Here is a 21,828-nt window from a genome sequence, read left to right as displayed (position 1 = left end):
TCTAAGACGAGAATCCTTTTGCTTACACAGGCCCTTTTGCAGCAACAGCAGCAGCAGCAGCACCCTCATTTTGACATGTCATAGATAATACATAAATAATCCATAAAATGCCCGTACAGTCCTCCTGATTTCACTAATTTTCATAAAGTGTGTATTTTCATTTCAGAGAAGAAATTTAGTGTCTAATCTAATACTACTCCGATTTGCTGATTGTCAGTCTATTGCATGCGGCATTTATAGTTAAAAATTACTAATATCCCTGTACCAATTTTTTTTCAGTTCTTCTGTGACTGTTGATAGTGGGGTGGTTAACAGGGTGGTTTATCAGAAAACCTGGGAGGGGATGTTCTTGAGAAGTCCTGGGTTACAGATAAACGGGACGATTGGCGCCATCTGCTGACAGAAAGTGCTATTTTGCCAATTTTGTATACAGGATCATCTGTGTATGTGACACACGGATAATTTGCAACTCATCTCCTATCCGCTTTATATGATATTTTGCTTACCTCCATCACAAGGACATGTTTTGCTTTTAGAGTTCAACGTGCCGACTTTTATTTTGAAGGAAAAAGCACACGCAGGACAGTTTTCATAACATCCGTTTTACCCGGAAGTTATAAATGTGTTTTCCAGTTCTGTAAAATGAATGCTAAAGTAGTATTTTGTTAATTGTTTAGACGTTTTTAAACCACGAGAATGGCATGGAAAAGCAACGGTTTGTCTGTTTTATTATCTAGCTGTTTGCTAGCATCAGTATTCATTTATTGCAGCGTATAAAACAGTTATTAAATTAACGTAAGATAATCCCCTGTTTTGGGAACTGGAGATGTGGACAGATCGCATGTTAATGGTTGTTTGATCCTCTGTAGAAGAACAAACTGTATCTATTCATTGCAAAACACTTGTCTCCAATGCCGTTTGCAGGTTCCCCTCTTCCCCCAGCCTCCTTACATCTCCTGGTTCCTCCAGTGAGACTTATGTCTGCTTTCATATGGCAAATAGTGCAGCAGCACAGTGTGATGCAGTATGACAAGCTGGTGGACTTCATCAGTTTGGTGACAGAAATCGTCCCTGAGCTCCTGAGTCCACTTCAGAGAGCTCAGCTCATCCTGGGCCTGAGAGCGAGGGTGAGGAATGACTGTGAGCTGTGAATATATATGTATACATATGTGTGTGTGTATCTATATATATACACAAGCTATATATAGGCTGTATGTAGACTCTTAAGTTTCCAGTCTGGTTGAATAAGGTAGTTCTGAGTAGACTAGAGACATAGCCATTGAAAACCAACATTTCTATAATTAACAAAAACATTAATTTTAAAACTTGAATTTTTTTTGAAAACCTGTATGAACTATAATAGTAAAGCTTTTGTTTATTGAATATTATATTCATCATTTGCAGTGATGGGATCTGCATTTCTTTGTTCATATGATCCTTGGAGATCTTCACCACTGAAAGTCGTGTTATTTCATGTTTCTGGGAAGAAACTTTAAAAGTAAAGATTTTAAAAATTATGGATGTTTGCTTTGATTTCTTCACTATATGCAATTCTCTAACCTGTGCTTTTAGTTTTGACTCTGCCCTTTAAGAGTCTTTAGGTCTAAGAATTAAAGTTGTAGTTGTAAACAAAACATACCTTCAAGCGTTGCTGAATATGAACGTTAGAAAAGCTGTGAGGGTGAAACACATCAACTATGGACTTTAAATTGCCACTTTTAAGCCAAAATGGATGAGAAGTCCTTAAAGAGCTTGTAAATAAAATGGAAATTCAAGCATTTACATCTCCATGTCAGCTTCATTTGTTGAGGAAGATCTTGTGATACCATCTAAAGCTGGAGAACAGCGATTCAGCTGACGTTTTTTTTTTGTTTGTCAGTTCCTGCATCCAAGGCCATAAATGAAATTTCAATCTCAACATGTCTGTACATTTTATTTTTTGTGTCTAAAGCATATTGGGTTTAGTTCCATCGTATTGTTGTTTTTATCTTGTGTGTATCTTTTTATTAGTTACTTGTATATTTTAACATATTGTTGCTCTTTCTCATAATGTATCTAATTTTCCTTGATGTGTCATGCTCTCTTGAGTTACCTGTCTCCCACCTTTGCCCATCTGCAGCTGGTTCTGGAGCTGTGTCGTGGTGATGGCGTCGCCAACTTGCAGACCATCCAGAGCCACCTGGATAAAATCCACGCCTGTAGTGTTGAACTGAGCTCCACCGACCAAATGGTGGGCTAGCAAAACATTGAAGACTCACATACATTTAGAAATCCGGTGCTTTCTGATACTGCTAGAAATATGGAGTTCACAGATATGGAGGGAAATAAATGATCAGTGTTAAGAAGACACATAAAATTAAAACCCAGAGTAACTGAAACCTTTCTCAACTTTTTTGTTGTCCTCTTCTTGACAGGCCAGTGGTGATCTTCTGAAGAGCTCATATACCAACTTTGCCAACCTGGTTCAGAACCTTTTGAATGTTCCTTTTGAAAAAGAGTTCTTCTTCCAAGTGAGTCTCTGAAAAATATATTTCATCAAGATCAAGGGAACGGACGGGATGCAGATTTATTTTATTATGACACATGACAAAGATTAAATGTTGAACAGCTTTTTAAGGAAATGTATGAGCTATTCTTTACAGTCTAAAGATTGACCAGCCCTTTACAACAGAGATAAATCCGAAGCTCTGGCTGTTTCTGTAGGAGGTTTTTCCTGCAAACTATGGCTCTGCCTTCGACCAAAGACTGCAGCAACTGGTGTCCGAGCTCCTGTCCAGGCTGGAGCAGCTGCTGCCCATACCAGACCTGCAACAGGTACTCAACAAGACACCTTACACTGTTACATTTTTAATCCTGAAAGATTCCTGTGAAATCAGAAGAAAATCATTTATTGGTCACATCTTAAACGAAGAAGATTTTGAGCCACAGCTTCTCAGTGTCACTTTTCTCCTTATCGTGCTACAGCTTTGAGCTTTGTAAGTACATGACTATTGTTTCACCTGCCGTGTCTGTGCTCTTCTCTCTGTGTCTCAGACAGCAGCGTGGCTCACTGACACAACATCTGTGTCAGAAGACTTTGGACAGCATCTGTCTGAACCCTTTGCCATGAAGACTCTGCTGCTTCATCACAGACAGCTGGGCACTCTCAGCTCAGGTGAGGTTAACAGAGATGGTGAAGACCTTTTTCAGGACAGAATTCTTGCCAACCAGACAAGAGGAGACACAGGACTACATTCTTTAATTCTTGTTTTCTTTCTTTCACAATAAATATACATTTGTTTCAGAGTTAGTGACTCAAATTTGTAAAATGTTGAATCCCTCCCTCTTTTACAGCTCCGTCAAGCAGTGAGGAAGATATCCTTCTGTCCACACTGGCCCTTCCCTCTCAAGCTGCAGTGGGGAGGTTCACTGAGGCTTACAGTGAGGAGGATGATGATTATGACAGTGAGCAAGAGACCCTGGCCATGGAGGGTTTAGAAGCAGAAGACTCAGGTCAAAGCTCAGACGTCACCACAGATGAATGGTCGCCAAAAAAGGAATCTGGTAATGACAAAAGCAGCAGAACTGACCCAAAGGCAGTCAATGTTTTTGTACTAATGTACTGTGTTTTTATGCTGTTCCCAGGTCCTCTGTCACGTTTATTCATCTGCCCTCAGTGTTCATTTGCTCATCGCCAAAAGAGGAAGGTCCAAGAGCACATCCAGAGTGAGCACCACAAAACGGCTCCCATTCATAAAAAGCTATCTGTGAAAAAAGCCAGAGCAAAGATTCAGCAGAAAAGGAAAGACTTGAACACTGAAAAGAAGAAAGTAGAAGACAACTCTGAGAAAAAGAGGAAACACAAACAGAAAGACGTTGTTGAAAAAAAGCGGGAACGTAAACAAAAGAAAGACAACTTGGAAAACAAAGAACGACGGAGACGGAAAGAGCCCACGGGGGAAGACAAAAGGTTTCTGAGCATGCGACCGGCGAACAAAAACTTCACAGAGGAAGAGACTAAATGCCTGAAGTGTGAAAAGATTTTTGAACATCCAAATCAATTGAAGACCCACGTGAAGCTCCACGGCTTCCGGTACCGCTGCAACCAATGTGAGAAGGGATTCACCAGCCCATCGGGTTATTATCAGCACCAGAGACTCCACAAGAGAGGACGAATATTCATCTGCAGCCAGTGCAACAAGGGATTCCTCTGTAATTACTCGCTCAAGCAACATGAGCGCCTGCACCAAGGCCCCTCCAACCTGTGCACCATCTGTGGGAAAAGCTTCAGCAAGGCGGGCATTACAAGACACATGCAGATGCACAGAGGGGAGAAGAATTACCTTTGCACCACATGCGGCAAGTCGTTTTTGTCGTCAGGGGAGCTGCTGCTGCACACTCGCTCGCACACGGGCGAGACGCCGTACACCTGCACCCACTGCGGGAAGGGTTTCTCCAGCAAGAGCCACCTAAACGTCCACACGCGCTCTCACACAGGGGAGCGTCCGTACCTGTGCTCAGAGTGCCCGAAGCGTTTCCTCACGCTGAACTGCCTGAAGAGACACACACTCAGCCACAATGGGGTGAAACCATTTAAATGTCCCAACTGTGAGAGAGAATTCTCCCAGCAGGGGAATCTGAAAAGACATTTGGCAACTCATAAACCGGACACATAATGCGTAGCTTTAATTCAAACTTAATTTTAAAACTTGAATTTTTTTTAAAAACCTGTATGAACTATAATAGTAAAGCTTTTGTTTATTGAATATTATATTCATCATTTGCAGTGATGGGATCTGCATTTCTTTGTTCATATGATCCTTGGAGATCTTCACCACTGAAAGTCGTGTTATTTCATGTTTCTGGGAAGAAACTTTAAAAGTAAAGATTTTAAAAATTATGGATGTTTGCTTTGATTTCTTCACTATATGCAATTCTCTAACCTGTGCTTTTAGTTTTGACTCTGCCCTTTAAGAGTCTTTAGGTCTAAGAATTAAAGTTGTAGTTGTAAACAAAACATACCTTCAAGCGTTGCTGAATATGAACGTTAGAAAAGCTGTGAGGGTGAAACACATTTATCTGAAGTCAAGGCAAGATTCATCGTAAAGTCTGAAAATCCAGCTCTGAACCTACAGTCTATGTTGGAATAACAACCCTGGGGGGCAAATAATGAGCAATGGTTCAAATTTGGCAGCTTCTTGCATTTAAACAACTGCTGTCCAGCAGCTGACTCTTAAATCCTAAATCCTTTTCAAACAAGCCACAGCTCCCGACTTCAGTGTTAAGGTACAACATTGTTAAAACATGGAGTCAACTAATGCTGATGGACCAATATTGAGCAAATCACTGTAGGTTGAACTAGAGTAAAACATTAAGTCTAACATCAGTCCTATTTGAATATCAGGTTTAAAACCAAATCATACAATGTGTATATAAGTGAAATTGTGGGTATTTCCATGGAGTCTTTTACAGTCCCTTTCTATAGAATAAATTAAACAGGCAAATATTTGGCTAAAGATGTAATACCAGGTTATAGTAACTTCTTATCAGACCTGGTTTCTCCATACAGTGAAGAACCGTTGCTGCTCAGCCACCGCACATGCAAATGTAAAATGGAAGTTAAAAACAGAGCTGTAGGAAATGCAATTTATTTGCAATTTTTTAATAACATCATTCCTCAGATAAAAATGCAATGTTACAGGAATATACATCAGATATTAATTTAAAACTTGCTTTCAAGGGACCATACAGTCTAAATATACTTTTTCCTTTTTTATTTACTGGTAGCGTGCGTTATAAGCAAGACAGACTCTGTCACCAATGACAGACTGACAAGTTACAGATACAAACTGTACATTACTTATTTACAAATCAACTTTTTGTTTGGTTTTTCTTTTCACTTTTTATTGAAAATAGGAGTAGAAAAAGTGATTGAATTAATATTCTGATTTATTTCATTTGTATTCTTTCTTTCTAAAATCTAAAATGAAATGAACAAAAAAAAAAAAATCAAGAACTCTCCTTTAGAAAAAAGAAAGAGAAGCAGAAGAAGAAGAAGAAGAAGAAGAAAAGGGTGTGTCAACTGTGAGACCATGCAGTCGTCACTAAGGAGACAAATGGTAACCGAGGAAACCAAATGATGTTGGGCCAGTGTCACTTAGCAACCTCAGAACCAATATGGATCCCTCAGAGTCGAGGGGGAGTGGCTTATGTTAAAGAACTCAGTTACAAAATGGCCACCTGCCTCCAAAGCTACCGCAAGCACAATGACACACTCTAGTTCATTTTTTTGACCATAAATAGTGCTGTTATTAAATACTACATTTAACAGTAGCGCCACTACTAATATTACCACAAATTGGTCTCTGTGTGAACAACCTCTTTCCAAAAAATAAACTTGAGGATTAATAACAGACTTCTCTCCGACAGAAAACAACAAAAACAAACAAACAACAGCTCAATCCTGTCAAAGGCCCTTTAACACTTTGCATGAGTAGTGAACTAGGTCTACGAACGAGATCATAAGACACTACTGACCAGTCGAGAACAGAGCCACACAGCCCTGGCATTTACCCAGTAAATAAAGAACAGAAAAGCCTTCGTTAAACACTACTGTATATGGAGCTGTGGATCCCCTGCCATTAAATCGTCAGGCTGGCGCAAGGCCGGGAACAACCCGCCTGGATAGAGAGTTTTAGTTAACACCTGCGTGCTGCTGAAGTCACGGAAGAAAACACTGATAATGTACATGACACTGTCGAAGCTCTCAGACGGGCCGACTCATTCGTTAAAGCTGCATTTGCACACACAGGCAGACAAGACCCATTTGTTTTTAACTCTTTGTGGTCTAATGTGGCTTTCTCAGCAACATGGAACAACCTGGAATCAGGTTTTGTAAAGATCAAAAGTGTCAGCAAAGAGCTAAATCCAGATCTGTCATGTCTGTGATAGTCAAACACTGAGATAACTGGCTAAAATGTCCAACATTTTCTTCCATTAAGGGCTGCTGAAAAGGAAAAGCCAGTAGCCTGAACCTAACTTTTCAAATACAGAATGTGGATTTTTCAGACACCAGTAAGAGCATCACTGCATCCTACATTCAAGGGGTGACACTTGAAATAATTATCATTCATGGTGCGATGTAAAGAAGCTCTTATCAGTAAAATTAGAGAGGCGAAGTAAATGCAGGGAGGCAGAGACATTCATGGTTCGACTGAGGACGAGAACGTCTGCATCATAAAGCTGCTGCCACGCCTCTAGAGCTGTGAGCTGAGGTCATATCCTGAAGAAAGTCACTGATTGAAACTCTAGCTGGTACAGAAAACTCAATCAGCAGGCTGTGGGTGCAGCATCCTTCTACCAAGAAGTGGAAACTGTGGTATTGTCCTATGTGCAAACTGGGACCTCCTTAATGATTTATAATTCAAACAAGAGTATGAATAACAACAAGAGAAGGATTGAGTGAAACACAAGGCTTTCAAGGCCCCTACAATACTAACATTGTAAACTAAATGTTCACATAGGGGTGCTGCTGTAGTTGCTGCTACACAATGGGTGAGTTATATCTAGCTACCCTTATATGTTATTTCTAAATCTAGTGGGCAAGCAAATCTCATCTACCTGGTTTGTTCACCAGGGGCTCACCAGGCCCAGGATAAGAAGGGAATAAATCACATTTTTGTTCCTCACCACCAATCTCTTGAACAAATCAAACTTCCCTAAGACTGATCGGTGAAGACTTCACATGCGTCTATGAGAACTGCATGCATGAACATCTTATAAGAAAAAAATTCAAGCCATTTGAGTGTTACCATGAGCCAGTGCAGTACAATATGCAAAGGGTTGGCTAAGAAGTCAATACTGATCATAGTTTTAAGTGTTTGCCTCCAAAGTCCACACAATAACCCTTCATTTAATAAGATATTGGAGTCTGTGAATTGAACGCATCGCGTCTTAATGTCAACAAAAACCAACCTGATACTTGATACTCTGATATGATCAAAACTGATCCATCAAGAGTCTAATATTCCAAAACTATCCGTAATGTGTCACTATGTTATTTAATAAAATGCACCAGTCACTTTAATCTGTTAGTTATTTAACTGTAATTCCATTGTATGTACTGTATTCTGTCACTCACTAAAATCCTGCTTTTGCATTGGCAACACTCGGACAAATCTTCACACAAAGGAAACTTACCAGTAACGATTTCTAAACGCAGTGGAAACATTCAGCTGATGGTGAAACCAATAAAACATTCGTCCTTTGGGTCTAATACTGAAAATGCCAACATGTGTGGAGTTAAAACAGTATGGCACCTCCAAACCTGATCTGAGCATTTTCACTGAAAGAACAAGAGTTCTTTTGATCCTCTGCAAAATCCAGCTCCAAACTATCATTTCATATCTTATAATTTAGATATAGTTTTTCTATATATAATATCTAAAATAGAAGATAGTTGCAATATAAACTTGTAATTAATAATATATCCCCTCTTTCACGTTCTGTTCAAATTTCCAAAGCTTTCATCAGCATCGACATCAAAATAACATCTGTACAACGGAAAAACAAGGAGGTGATCCTCTCTTGTTTCTCCTGCAAAGGGAATTCATTTTCATTAGATTTAATTAGATTAATTAGAATCCTATGACAACAGGCTATGCTGATTTTACCTAGAATAAAAGAAAAATAAATCTATATTCAAAATAGTCCTCTTAAAATATTTTTTGTCAGGATCAAACAATGATCAACAAACACTTCAGTTTACAAGAAAATATAATGTACATCTGTTGCGACGATGGTAGATCCACACGAGGAGATCTGAGTGACCAAGACAGGACTCCTATCCCCCAGCCTCACTCTCTCTGAAATGGATAAGTAACACGTGTCTGTGTATAGCTTAGGAACTCTAATACTTTTTAATACTTTTCTACTTTGTCTTTTTTATACTGAACAGCTCAAATATTGTACAGCAGCTCCATAATCAAAAAAATCTGACTTTTTATCCTGTTGTGATTCCTCACTGTCAAGACCACATCAAATAAGTTGGCTACTTCTTTACTTCCTGCTCTGAATTCATTTCTCTTTACGGATGCAGTTCAATTCCTCCAAATCCTTTCTTGGAAGAAAAACAAAAAGAAGCTACAAGGTTTTCATGGCTCAAAGCATAGAGAGAGAGAGGGAGAGAGGGAGAGAGGGGGGGGGAGAGAGAGAGGGAGAGAGAGAGAGAGAGAGGGAGAGAGAGAGAGATCTAGTCCTTCATAGGTTGAATTTTTGGTTAGATGTCTTTAATAGCTTAAATAATGTATTTGAAAAAGTGTACAGTGTATATGTGTGTATTTCGCTGATGTAGGACTAGTTAAAGAGACACAGGTCTCTCAGTGCTACAGTAGGAAAATGTCCAGACTTTGACCTGCACTGACAGGTTGCTGGTAGGTTACATCTTTCAGCCCATTTCAGGAAACATTAAACAAACACGAGCAAACACGTTAGATTTCTGATCCCTCTGCTGCTTAAAATTTAAAAGTAGATATCAAACTTTCAAATTTATCTGGAGAAAACCATTGATTTTCTTGAGCTGAACAAAGAGCCTCATACTTCTGGAGTCATAGCACTGGTAAAAGATTTCCATTGGACTTTGTTAAAAATGAAAAAATGTAAAGTAGACTGCCACATAGTCTGGGAATCATTCAAGCCTTTTGTGAAACGTCCTAAAAGCCCATCAGGAACATGCCATCAGCTAAAACATACATAAATATAACTACATTATTCCCTGCTGGTTCCTTTTGGTCAAAAATACAGTTGATAAAGTGGAACTTTGTTCAGTAAATTCATACTGGTCAGTAAGCCTATATAAACCATTTTCATAACCATTATTACCTAATTACATTCCCAAATAAGTGTCCTGCCTTTTCCTTACTCTATAACATTCTGGTGATTAAATATCATATATTTGTATATATCTTACTATATATGGTATATAAAAATATACAATCATTGGCTAGTGGTGAGACAAAAGATATTACCATTCACATAGGACCAATACTTTATAACCCTTATAGAGAGAAACCCATGCACATGTAAAACACTACTTGGATATATAATTCACCATGTCAGAACTTTGACCACCCTGAAATCCAAACATGATGAAGTAAAACCTTCTACAGTCTTTAAAAATACTCTCCATCCAACATTCTTACTCAGCTCAAACACCCACTGCTTCCCATTGTCATCAAGCGCCAACAAGATTGTCATCCGTCAACCAGAAACCAAACCTTTCTTCTCTAATCTCTGCTGTCACTTGAGAAAGCGATTTGAATGTGAACTGCGCCCTCTGAGGCAGAGCAGTGTGGTTTTAGCTGAACCGGCTGCAGGTGGAGCTCCAGCGAGGCAGCACACACAGCTGCAGCTTATCAGCGTGATTAGCAGTCTGATAAAGTGGCTACTAGCTCCAGGGAGACCACAGGTACACAAATCCACACAACAGACCCATGGTGGACACCGTGTCTTATAAAGCACAGGTGTAACTAATAGCACTGACAACGGCTACATTCTATTTAGTGGTTCCACATCCTTAGCTGTGGTTTGGTGCATGCTGGTTTACTGGCGCACCAAAATGGACATAATTAAAGTCATTAGTTACACCTGTGCTTTTCCTGCTAATTAGTCAAAACATCAGCTGTTTAAAATGGTAGGATGGACAAAGAAAGGCTCTCCTGCTGTGTTCCAAGTCCATATTACATACTAACTGTATTCAGTATAACTAATTACCAATCTTTATAGCATATGTTTTTTTAGTTGGTGTACAAGAAATGAGCATACTTAACCATTGTATGCTAACGGGAAATTAGGCCATTAATGCACCACTGAATGTCAATTAACAGAGAATATTTTATTTGTTGTACTCTGACATCCATGTGGAGCTGTGTCACCACCATCTATCTGTAATTAGTTTTAAGGGGCCACTGTTACACATTCAACAAAGTCAGTTTACCATGAGGCGTACATGGAGGACCTTTGGTGTCAACCGAGTTATTCATACTTGAAATAGTCACTTTTTAGAGTGAACACACAAAATGATAACCTGCTTAGACTTAGCATGTAGTATGGAATTGGGACACTGCTTCAATTTAAACCCGTGGACTGTGGATGTTGCCATTTTCATGTATTATTGATCACTTTATGCTTGAATACATCAAGTAAGCAATAAAGTGTGTATGTGCCTTTCCCAGTAGTGCCTGTTTAAGTGTGTGTACATAACAATCCACCAATATTTTTGTCAAAAACTGCTAATTGTGGGTAATTTGGTCCATTTCATACAAATAAATTCCACTGGTCTGTCTTTCACATGACAAAAGGGTATAAGCTAGAGACAAAGTGAGACAAGAGACTATGGCAACGCATAGGCAAAGAATTAGCGACACCTGTCTAAACAGCGTAATTAAAATACTATAGTTTGCTATTTCTCTCATGTTTCAACAGTCACATAAACATGAACTCTGTCCTTCTCAGGATAAAGAATCAGAAAATAAACTAAGCGCCCATAAGACACAAGATATGCAAAATCACCTTCCAAATACCCCTCCACTGCTGTCCACTGTCAAATGTTAATTTAGAGAAGAAATACTGACTTTAATACACTGTATGTACACTAAATAGAAATAGCTACTCTGTCATAATGTGATATGATACTTAACCTGATTAAAACAAAACAACTTCAAAACCTGGAACGTTCAAATGTCAACATGTGAACCTCATGCAATAGTGATGATACACCCAAGGAGCGCAATCCATTTAAACACTATAACTGGAAATAAACACGAGAAAGGGATACAGCCAAAAAAGTATTGAGTCAGGGAAGTGAAGTTGGTTGGTTTTGCTGCTGAATCATTAAACTAAATAATCAGCTTTTCACTCTGGGTCTCCATTAGCTAGATGTTAAACCATGAGCCAAAGCACTGATTTCAGGTCACTGTCTCAATACACATTTTTGACTGCAGATGCAGATCCAACACCCTCGCACAAGAAAGATAAATACATCTTTACTATACCGCACTGCAACGCACCTGATTTCAAGTATGTTAGGTTTCTCTGACATGGAAACCACTGAGTTTACTTAAAAATGTAGCAAACAGAAAATAATACACCTTCATGATATTGATTTTTTTTTTTCACTTTCACAAGTATATTTACTTCGGGAACCTTGTATACAGTCATAGTTATTGCATTGTTTTTGCATATCTTGTGGGATGCAGGATTACACCCACTCATACCATTAAACTGCAACACAACACCTCATAGTTCATGCTGACCTATACAGAACATAAAAACTGCAATGTTGCTCCACTCCACACGGGGGCAGCACAGGCCTCTGTATCTCTCTCATCAGTGTTTGAAATCAAAGAGCCTTTAAACACAAACAACAAAGTCTGGTTTTGCACTTCTGATACGCAGGGTTACTCTATGTGTATGTATAAAATATAACTTAACATTTATTGGGAACATAAAAGTAAAAGATTAGAAATGAATGTAGTTTCTGAGTGCAGGTATGCATTATTCATATTTATGTGATACTGAACATTATGAATGGTTTAGTAATTACTGATAATTCATCTTAAGACTATGATGATAAGGAACAAACATAACATATCTGTTATGGAACCTTGTGGAAACCTTCCCATCCTAATTTTTTTTATCTTGGCCAAGTCTGAGAGTGGTTCTTTGTTTAATAATTCCATGATTTAATAAAGTATATATAGCCTTTCATTACATGGTTCCTTATCAACACTGCTTTGACAGTGACATTCTTGACCGCTGCTGCACTGGATGATAAAATGGTTGACAGGAAGCAGACACATATTCTGGGTCCGCTGTAGCAGCTTGGATACAAAAACTACTACTTTACAAATTCAGGTGCCTGCTGGTTACATTTATCATTGAGGATTTAGGCATAATAGTCATTAGGTTTATCAAAGAAATCAGCATAAATAACCTGGAGGAGAACCCTTACTGTCTTTTAAAATTCAGGGTTAACGAAATTTAACCTGGGCTGATCCAACAAAAACCAAAGCACAAAGTGAGATTGTGCTGAGCTTAAAGTTAAAACACTGAGGCTAGATTCTGTCTTGCACACACATTAACATCCTTGACTATACTCAAATCTGCCTTACTAACTTTTTGATTTAAAATCTGACCAAAAAAAAAAAATCAGTTTATGCTCAAACTGATGTAGCCTGTTAGCTTATGGTACCAAATCATAAGCGCCTGTTTTAATGAGGTACTGTTACTACAGCTGAAAAAAAGAAAGGAAGAAGGAAATGCTTAAGGTATTTTTATGAAGCCTGGGTAGGAAAAAAACAAACAAAAAAACAACAGACTAAATGTCAGGGAGGGTATTCCTTTGACAACACAGACTTCTTCAGGGTTTGCAGTATGATCATAACCACAAAACAACAATAGCACTGCCACTAAAAACACATTCAACATTCACATTTAATTTGCATAATAATGTCAGAAGTCTGTTACTGGCACAGGATGCAGTGTATGGCAGTGTGTTCATGCATACCCTTCCCTGCCACAAACCTGCTCTGATTATAGTATGTAGGAATGAGAAATCAGCAGTGAGACCTTAATGGTGAAGTAAGGTGAAAACCAAGAGCCATGAGTTGACATGTGATACTTTCTATGGGTGGAGATAATTCATTGAATTTGTCTTTTAAAACTGTTCATTGAATCGTCCAAGGCTATGACAACATACATGTTTTTTTTTTTACTAATAAGTGTTGTTTTTAAGGCTCTAACCCTAAAATAAGTTTGACTTTCTTCTTTCTGTGGTTGTAACTAGATTCATTGTGATATATCTGCATGTGAGTCTGCACTGGTCTGGTAAGATACAGACTTTCAGTACTCTCTTCATGTCATCTTGACTTTGCATCAGGATTGTGGTGGTAACAATAACAATAACAATGTTTTCCAGCCAAGTTTTCAGTGGCTAGCATAATTCTTATATATTTTGTGTTGAATTTATTTCAGTTTGAAATACTATAAAGTCACTGGCATAATGATAATAAATGTGACAGTTGGTAACAATGATGAGATACTGATGTCTGGAATGGGTTTGTTTTTTGGAGAAGATACAATACAGAAGTGAGACCTGTAACTTGTGTAATGCACTGAGGCCTGAGTACCAGTCTTGGCTATGGCATACTGTGGCCATACCTTATCCCAAGTGAACCCAAACTATAATCAAGGGACAAACTATAACAGAGAGAGGTCAATCAAATAATGTCAGCATGCTACCGAGGAGGCATTAGAAAAAAAAAAAGCAACAACAAAAATCACACCAGGAGATCTCTCACAAAACAACTTCCCTCTGACAGTTTTCTGATTTATATCCCCTAATTAATCACATTAACCAAAAAATGATATCTTATCAATTATCAGAAAAACCTCCTGTTTGCTTTATAATTTTCCAGTAATTAGTTTTACCAGTAAATTACATTACAGACAGAAAATGACTTTATCTCTAACAATGCTAATAAGTCAAAATGTTTTGTGGTATGAGCACACCTCAGACATGAGATGTGATTTAGAACTCTTGCAGCATCTGTACAACAGCCCTATTAATTCATTTGGAGTTTTTACTATGATTAAATGATGAAATCATGTGATTACGGTGTGTTACAGCTGAGCTATCAGGGCATCGCCCCCCAGGTCATTCACGGGGCGTCACTGTGGCAGTACAAATTTGGTGCTTCTACCATTCAGAGCAATCATCCATGATGAAGAAAAGCAGCAAATTGCCAAAATGCTTCTTACCTTCTGGCCAAGCTGCAATGCCAAAAACTCATCACCACTGTAAACTTAACTGTCACTCTGACCTCGCTGGAGACCTTATGCTTCACCATCTCAGAACAGAAATATAAAGAACAGTTATGCAATTTTCAAAGATAGAGCGGCTTCTGACTCTGCAGCTTGGCTAAAAAGTAAGAACCGTGCTCAAAAGAAATCACAAAGCTTTGGAAGCATGCCTGTCCATGGTAACCCTGTGTTAAGGAGGCCCATTATCACTCACTCACTCAAACACACACACACGCACACACACACCATACTTGTAATGCTACCTTAATTTACTGTCTAGGCTTAAAATCAGCTTTTTAGAATACATAAGTAACCAGTCAAACACAGGCGCACACACACACACAAACGCATATCCTCACTCACACACACAGACACACACACACACACACAGACGCATATCCTCACACACATTTTTTTCTCTTCTGGGAAAAATAAATAAATAAATAGATACAATCTGTAAAAGGTGCATACTGATAGAGAGAAAGACCCCCCATTTAGATACACACGCTATCTCACACTCATACACACACACATCCTGTACTAAAATGCAGACACACACCCGCACGCACAAATATAGTTATACACTTGCACGCAAACTCTACGCCCTGCTTCGATACTTAAAACCTCTTAAAATTCTCCTAAAATAAACCGAGCAAAAATACATTTATAAGACCAGCACCCTGATTGTGCAAACAAATCAAGGATAAATTAAACCAATAACATCATGAATATAAAACAAAATAGTCATGGCTAGCCAGTTTTGCACAATATTGAACTGTTAAATACATAGTGGGCGTGGTCTGTAGAGAAAGTGTGTGGCAGCAAATCCTATAGGATTCCACGCTGAGAGGAAGAGGAGGGTCTTGGAGAAGGAAGTGAGGTTGATTGACGGACAGATCCTGTGTGGATCAACGTCCCGAGTCTGTTTTCTTTTCAATCAGTCACTCCCGTTCTCTGCTCCACCCTGCCGTCTCTGTTGCCCTGTTCGACACACACACGCCTTCCCAAGGGCTGAAAAAGCAAAACCCCAGCGATGGAGGGAGAAGGATGGTTGAACAACCAAAGAGGAGGGTGGAAGGAGAGAGGGAGGACTGAGGAACAACGAGGTATGAGGCAGGGGGGCTCGCTGTCTCTGCTTAGCCACCAAATGCTCCTCCCATTTCCTGTTTGGGGCAGGAAGTGGGCGTGGCCAAACAAGGAAAAGCGGCGTAGGAGGCAAAGCCAGATCTAGGTGACATACGAGGTGAGTTTGTCTCTCCATTATTGACCAGTGGAAAAAAGAGCTGGCTGGCTTCCTGTTGGCCAGAGAGTGTCTCTCTCTGCCCGTGGCCCCCTAGAGCAGCCCTCTTGTGGCTGTTGGTCCATTCCTCAAATCCTTCCCCCCCTTGGCTGGGGGTGGTGTGTCACCTTAATCCCACCCCCAGGCTGGCAGGGCTGTGCTCCAAGGTTCCTTAGCTTTGGAAGAGGAGAAGAAATGAGATTTCAAACAGGGTTTTCCTCGCCCCCCGTTTTACTCAATACAGCGCTTCATCATCAGTGAACCAAGAAGGAGGAGTTGACCTTTGACCTCAAGTGGGTGCGGTCAGATTTTAATCCTTAACTGACCCCCCCACAAGCTGGTCTGCTGTCCCCTACCTGGCTTCATGGCGGCCAGACAAACAACAATAACACAACACCAAAGTAGGCAAAGGAAATGAAAACAATAAACACACTATGTTGACTGCAGGAAGTCTATAAAAGGACTTCCTGCCTCTGTTGTTTCCTTTCTACCTTTCCTTCATCCATACTTTCTTTCATCTAATTTTTGCTTGTCTCTACTTTTCTGCTCTTCACACTTTGAGGACATGATAAAACTGTGAGGCACTTTAGAGACACACTCAGACACGTGTGGAGAACACACGTACACGTACAAATAGAGAAAATTATAGACCAAACACACACACACACACACACACACACACACACACACACACACACACACACACACACACACACACACAAGCATACACTCAGATAGTATAGAGTATAGTGTGGTACACTTTACTACAAACATTCACGCACATACAAACTCATTTAAACCAACAAAGTTGTAACCAGGTGTTTAAGATTGTGTCACTGGCCGCCATTGTCCAGAGCGGGTACGTCTGGCAGAGAGGCAGACAGTGTGTGTGTGTGTGTGTGTGTGTGTGTGTGTGTGTATGTATGTGTATGTATGTGTGTGTGAGGGGTGGGGACAGACAGAGCCAGCCGCGGCGCTGTTACCCAGCACTGACAAGCGTCAGTCTCTGATGATGTCAGAGGGGCCAGTTGGCCGATCAAACCCGTTGAGCAGACTCCTACAAACTCGTCACACACTCCATATCCTCGTCCTCCAACAGCCCGCTGTTCCTCTGCCGCGCTGCTCCAATCACAACTGAGCTTCTGTGGTGCCCCTCCTCCCTTTCTTCCGCCTCTTCCTCCTCCTCTTCTCGTCCTCTGCCCCCTGCTAGCAGCTCCTGCCGCTCCTCCACAGAGGATGGCCCGTGGATGGAGCCTCTGCTTCCTCCGGCCTCTCCCCCGCCCTCGCTGGGACTCAAGCTGACCACTCGGTCCCTGTGCGTTGCTGCTGCTGCTGTGTGGAAGGGGAGGAGGTTGCCGTTGGGGCTGTGCTGGGAGGTGGAGGAGGTGCTGGATGTAGCGTTTGTGGTGGTGTTGCCGTTGAGAATGTTGTTGGCGGCGTGTTCCATCTCCTCGATGGTCATGTCACAGGCGTCAGCTAACTCGGCTTTGGTCGCCTCGATGAATGATGGGTCCTGAGCGAAATGACCCAAACCCTCTGATATTAGCACCTTGAGAGGGAAATGGGGAAAAAGAGGAATGGAAAAGGGAGGGGTGGAATATGAGAGAAATGGAGGAATGGAGTGAGACAAAAAAGGCTTAATGTAGTTGGAGAAAATTTGAAAGGGTGGTGGTATATTAATGATGAGAAAGTAACCATCTCCATCCTGTACACACACACACTCACCGCCTCCACCAGACTGCCTGCACTGCCGTGACACAGCGTGCTGGAGTCTTTTCCCAGTAGCGAGGGTACTGTGAGCGACACTGGCCGTGGTGCTCTTTGATTGGACACTGACACGCTGGGGGTGGGACTAGGACTAGGCCCCCGGCTGTTCCCATTACTGTCACTGTACCTAGGGGCAACACATTTGTTTAATAAAAAAATATGGCGCCCATAATATCATTCATATCAACTGTTACTTGGGCTTGCACTGTGACTTGTAGCGGTTCTTGTCTGTGTTCTTAGTCTTACCAGGGCCCACAGTTGACAGAGGGCAGGCTGGTATTGAGCTTTTCATGGGAGTTGGAGCCCTCTAACCTCAGAGAGGGCACTCGCTGGTAGGAGGCATCACTGCCATGAGCTAGAAAAACAAAGATAAGAGAAACAACATTTAAGAGACCACCCAATCTCAACATGTACAATGACAAAGCTGCAACATGACAAGTGAAACATGCAATTCAAGGTTCACTATTCTTGATTCAACAAGCTGTTTTTTTTTTATTAAGTTAATGTTTGAATGTCCTTGCAGAGGAAATGTGATACAACGTTTTTGCCAGTACTTGACAAACAGCTTTTTGGCCTTTGATGTGTGCACAGGATGCAGTATACCTGTGGGACTGGCTGGAGGTGTAGAGCACAGCCGACTGAAGAGGGTAGGTGAGTGACTCCTTCTTAGCAGAGGACTCAACCCTGCCACTGCCAGCGCCTGGAGGAGGAGGAGAGAGCAGAGCGAGAGAGTCAGAGAGGAGTAGGGAGGGAGGATTATGTCTGCTGAGCTCAGCACGGCTGGGTGTTCAACTTCACATATTACATTTACAACCTGTTTATGTTCATCTAATTGTATTTTTGACTTTATTATATTCTACCTGATGATGTACAAGGTGCAAGGGTACAGCCGTCTTCTGGGACACATCTGGTCTTGACTGTCTCCTGAGACACTCCAGATGGAAGGACGATCTCCGCCCTGACAACCACACCACAAATATACAAATACACAGCATGCACAAATGTGTAAATTAAGTAGTCACTGAATTCATATGAACAGACAATCGGTAGGAAAGATTTTTACCTATGTGTGTGTGTCTACTTACCCAGAGAAGTGGGGCAGAGGAAGACTCTCCTGGGAGACTGCCATCCTCCTCCTCTTCTGTCCTCTACCTCCTCTCCTTCCTCCATGGGAGTCAACTGCTTACACGTGTCATCATGATACACCAGCCTTATGTCACACAGATTCACAAAGAGGAATTAATGATAAATAAATAATAAATAAATAAATTTGGACATGCAGGTGATAAAAACGAAATTGTCTGGGTGTTCATCAGCAGTACATGTCAGAGGAGAGCGAGTGGTCATCCTCATGGTACTCCCTGTCCTCGCCAAAGCTCTCATCGTAAGTCTCCTCCGTTGACCCCTCCCCTCTTCGTATGATTGGCAGACGGCTGTCACTTGAGTCCGAGCTGCAAACAACCAAGCACACAAACAAAAAAAGCCAACAAACAAACAAAATGAACATAAACACAGACCACAGACGGAGAACAGGTAGACAAATAGGAGGACAGATGTAAACATAAACACACAGAAAAAAAGAAGCAGCTGATTAGCAAAAAACTCAAAGAGGAGCTTATGAGGAGAGACTGAAAAGCCAACTGAGGCTTAACTACTGCATGTAGGAAAAGGAAAGAGGATGAGGGAGAAGAGGAAAAGGCTAGAGGATAAGAAGGAGAAGCAGGTGGAAATCACAACTATTTTGTTAAAGCAAAATGGTAAAAAGCATTAAAGGCAACACCTGGAATATGACAATCTGATAGCACGACAAAGGTGCAGACATCTTTCAAAAACAAAGATCAGGACAGACAAGATGATGACTCGTAGCAGCTAATGCTAATGCTTTTAATGTAGGCCTACTGGGAAATTAAACAGGTGCTTATTATGCTGTTCTCATCATCTAAAACGAGGGCCAATAAAGTGTAAGAAATCAGATGCTGTCTTTTCTACTCATCTCTTATAAAGTGGATGCAATGCTGACATGCTGACCTGGAGAAAATTGTGTTAGCAGAAAACTCAAGACAATCTAACGCTGTGCCAATACTTGTTCTTTGTTGCTAAATTCTTGGTTGACTGTGTTTTTTTCCTTAGAAACAAACTAAATCTAAACTCTGTATGTAATCTGTATTAAGATGTATTCTCTTTGTATTGCAAAGATGTCATGTCACCCTTTCTGTCCACATCTATTTCATACTCCAGACTTAAGCTTGAAGGAGACATTCTGACATTTGAATTTTAATCTTTTCTTCTTCACCAGATTGTTTGCCTAAAAGCTACAACACGTCAGCTTCCTGAAACCATCTGTTGATGGTTGTGTTTCAGATTAAGAGTCATAACAAACTGCTTACTTGCTTGCAGTTAGCAGTGCTCATTATTTTTAATGAGGAATACTTACAAATGCAACTATTGTTATTCATTTGTTTTCCGTCATCATCACATAAACATCTCCTCAGAAGTGCCAGGTGGAGAAAAATAGAATCGAATTTCTAAATGTCAAGATGTCCCTTTAGTCCACAGCTTTTTCAGGGCTCCACAGCAAACTCTGGGTTAGAATAGCATTTGATTAAAACATGACTTAAACTGTTCTGGATGACTTTGTTGAATCTAACTCCACTTGGGAGCTGGATGGAGGTTATCCTGTCGCTAAATTAAATAAATCAAATGATGCAGTGCAGATGATGCATTGGAAAGCTTATACTTTGCTTTGTCTGTAATGCAGAACTTTAATCTAGGTCACTTACTATCTAAGCAGGAGCATGAGTTAAATTCTCTTGTCTCATTAACTATAACCAAGCAGAACGTAGAAGGAAAATAATTCTATTCTTATAGCCTTACCAGTACTATGACTTAAAGTGTCAATTTTGTCCTGAGGGTGGTGCTAATAGTAAGTCACACAGCTGTTAAAATCTGCATGTATCTACTCAAATTTCATGGCTATCTGCCCATTAGATTGATATCTTTGATCTGAGAGCTGCCATGAAGATTTTCACGACACCTTGTCATACACGAAAGTATTGGTCAAGCTCAAATTTCTCAACATTTAAAGCATATTTCATGGAAATATAGGTGCTAATTGTCAAGATAGCCTGCTCTGGACCAAAGAGTTGGATGGACCAAATGATAAACAGATGGACTGATACACCAACCCTAGTTCCCGTAATCTACTGCCATCACAACACAACTTTAGTTAGCCCAGAGCAGTGTGCTGTGTTTTAACTACGCTTTCAACAATTATACTGCAAACGCAGTGAGCTATTTTACTCAAAACAGCAGATGTAGTTTGAAAGTATGAGCTTTCAGATGTTTCCACATGTTAAAGTTTCAACAGAAATGATGGACAAAGAGCTGACGTTGTGTCTAACCCAGACCTGCCTTAAAATACAATTAAACATAGGAGCCCTCGATAGGAAAAGTTTGGCCACGTTGCACCAAACAGTCTATCTATGGCTTTGGGAGCAGATTTTATAGTAGCAGCATGTAGCCTGGCTTTTGCTATAGCAACTAAAGCATTATTTGCATGGCAACAAGTGTCACTATAGCACTGTGACAGCTATGCCATTTTGTATAGCATCATGAAAACCTTTTTACACTCACTTAGGGGACTAACACAACACTCATACGCACACACATACGCACACACACACACACACACACACACACACACACACACACACACACACACACACACACACACACACACACACACACACACACACACACACACACACACACACACACACTCTTTTTCTCTCTGTCCCCTGGCAACATACCGCATGAGGTTGTCATAAAAACACGTCCTGCTTGCCACCAGAAACAAAAGATGGGGAAAGAGAGAAGGAAGGAAAAAGAAAGTGAAGGCCATAGAAGAACCAATTATGTCCATACTGAAATGTCATGTTGTTTAT

The 21,828-nt window shown here is 40.5% G+C and overlaps 2 protein-coding genes across 4 annotated transcripts in view; one reads left to right on the top strand and one right to left on the bottom strand.

Moving 5' to 3' along the window:
- The first annotated feature begins 614 nt into the window (after positions 1-614).
- Positions 615-4,879, top strand: LOC130163533 (zinc finger protein 883-like). The gene is made up of 8 exons (XM_056367805.1): positions 615-715; positions 925-1,127; positions 2,120-2,230; positions 2,415-2,510; positions 2,704-2,814; positions 3,034-3,154; positions 3,334-3,543; positions 3,625-4,879. The coding sequence occupies exons 1-8, from the start codon at positions 697-699 to the stop codon at positions 4,653-4,655; spliced, it is 1,902 nt and encodes a 633-aa protein (XP_056223780.1). The 5' UTR covers positions 615-696; the 3' UTR covers positions 4,656-4,879.
- A 732-nt stretch (positions 4,880-5,611) lies between these two features.
- The window catches only part of cacna1c (calcium channel, voltage-dependent, L type, alpha 1C subunit), a 199,417-nt gene continuing 183,200 nt past the window's right edge, over positions 5,612-21,828 (bottom strand). For all 3 annotated transcript variants that reach the window (XM_056367471.1, XM_056367472.1, XM_056367473.1), the window contains 8 exons: positions 21,694-21,720; positions 19,207-19,335; positions 18,970-19,094; positions 18,745-18,842; positions 18,488-18,584; positions 18,131-18,239; positions 17,843-18,011; positions 5,612-17,666 (listed from right to left, as the gene is read on the bottom strand). In XM_056367471.1, the coding sequence (XP_056223446.1) occupies positions 17,175-17,666; positions 17,843-18,011; positions 18,131-18,239; positions 18,488-18,584; positions 18,745-18,842; positions 18,970-19,094; positions 19,207-19,335; positions 21,694-21,720 (1,246 nt within the window). In that variant the 3' untranslated portion in view covers positions 5,612-17,174. The remainder of the gene's footprint in view (positions 17,667-17,842; positions 18,012-18,130; positions 18,240-18,487; positions 18,585-18,744; positions 18,843-18,969; positions 19,095-19,206; positions 19,336-21,693; positions 21,721-21,828) is intronic.

Source organism: Seriola aureovittata, chromosome 22, assembly GCF_021018895.1.
Source record: "Seriola aureovittata isolate HTS-2021-v1 ecotype China chromosome 22, ASM2101889v1, whole genome shotgun sequence".
Lineage (NCBI taxonomy): Eukaryota > Metazoa > Chordata > Actinopteri > Carangiformes > Carangidae > Seriola > Seriola aureovittata.
This window is presented reverse-complemented; position numbering and strand designations above follow the sequence as displayed.

Excerpts from the sequence above, each read along its gene's own strand:
- LOC130163533 (XM_056367805.1), top strand. Across the intron at positions 2,231-2,414 it reads TGAGCTCCACCGACCAAATG|GCCAGTGGTGATCTTCTGAA; the intron begins GTGGGCTAGCAA and ends TCTTCTTGACAG. Across the intron at positions 3,155-3,333 it reads GCTGGGCACTCTCAGCTCAG|CTCCGTCAAGCAGTGAGGAA; the intron begins GTGAGGTTAACA and ends CCTCTTTTACAG.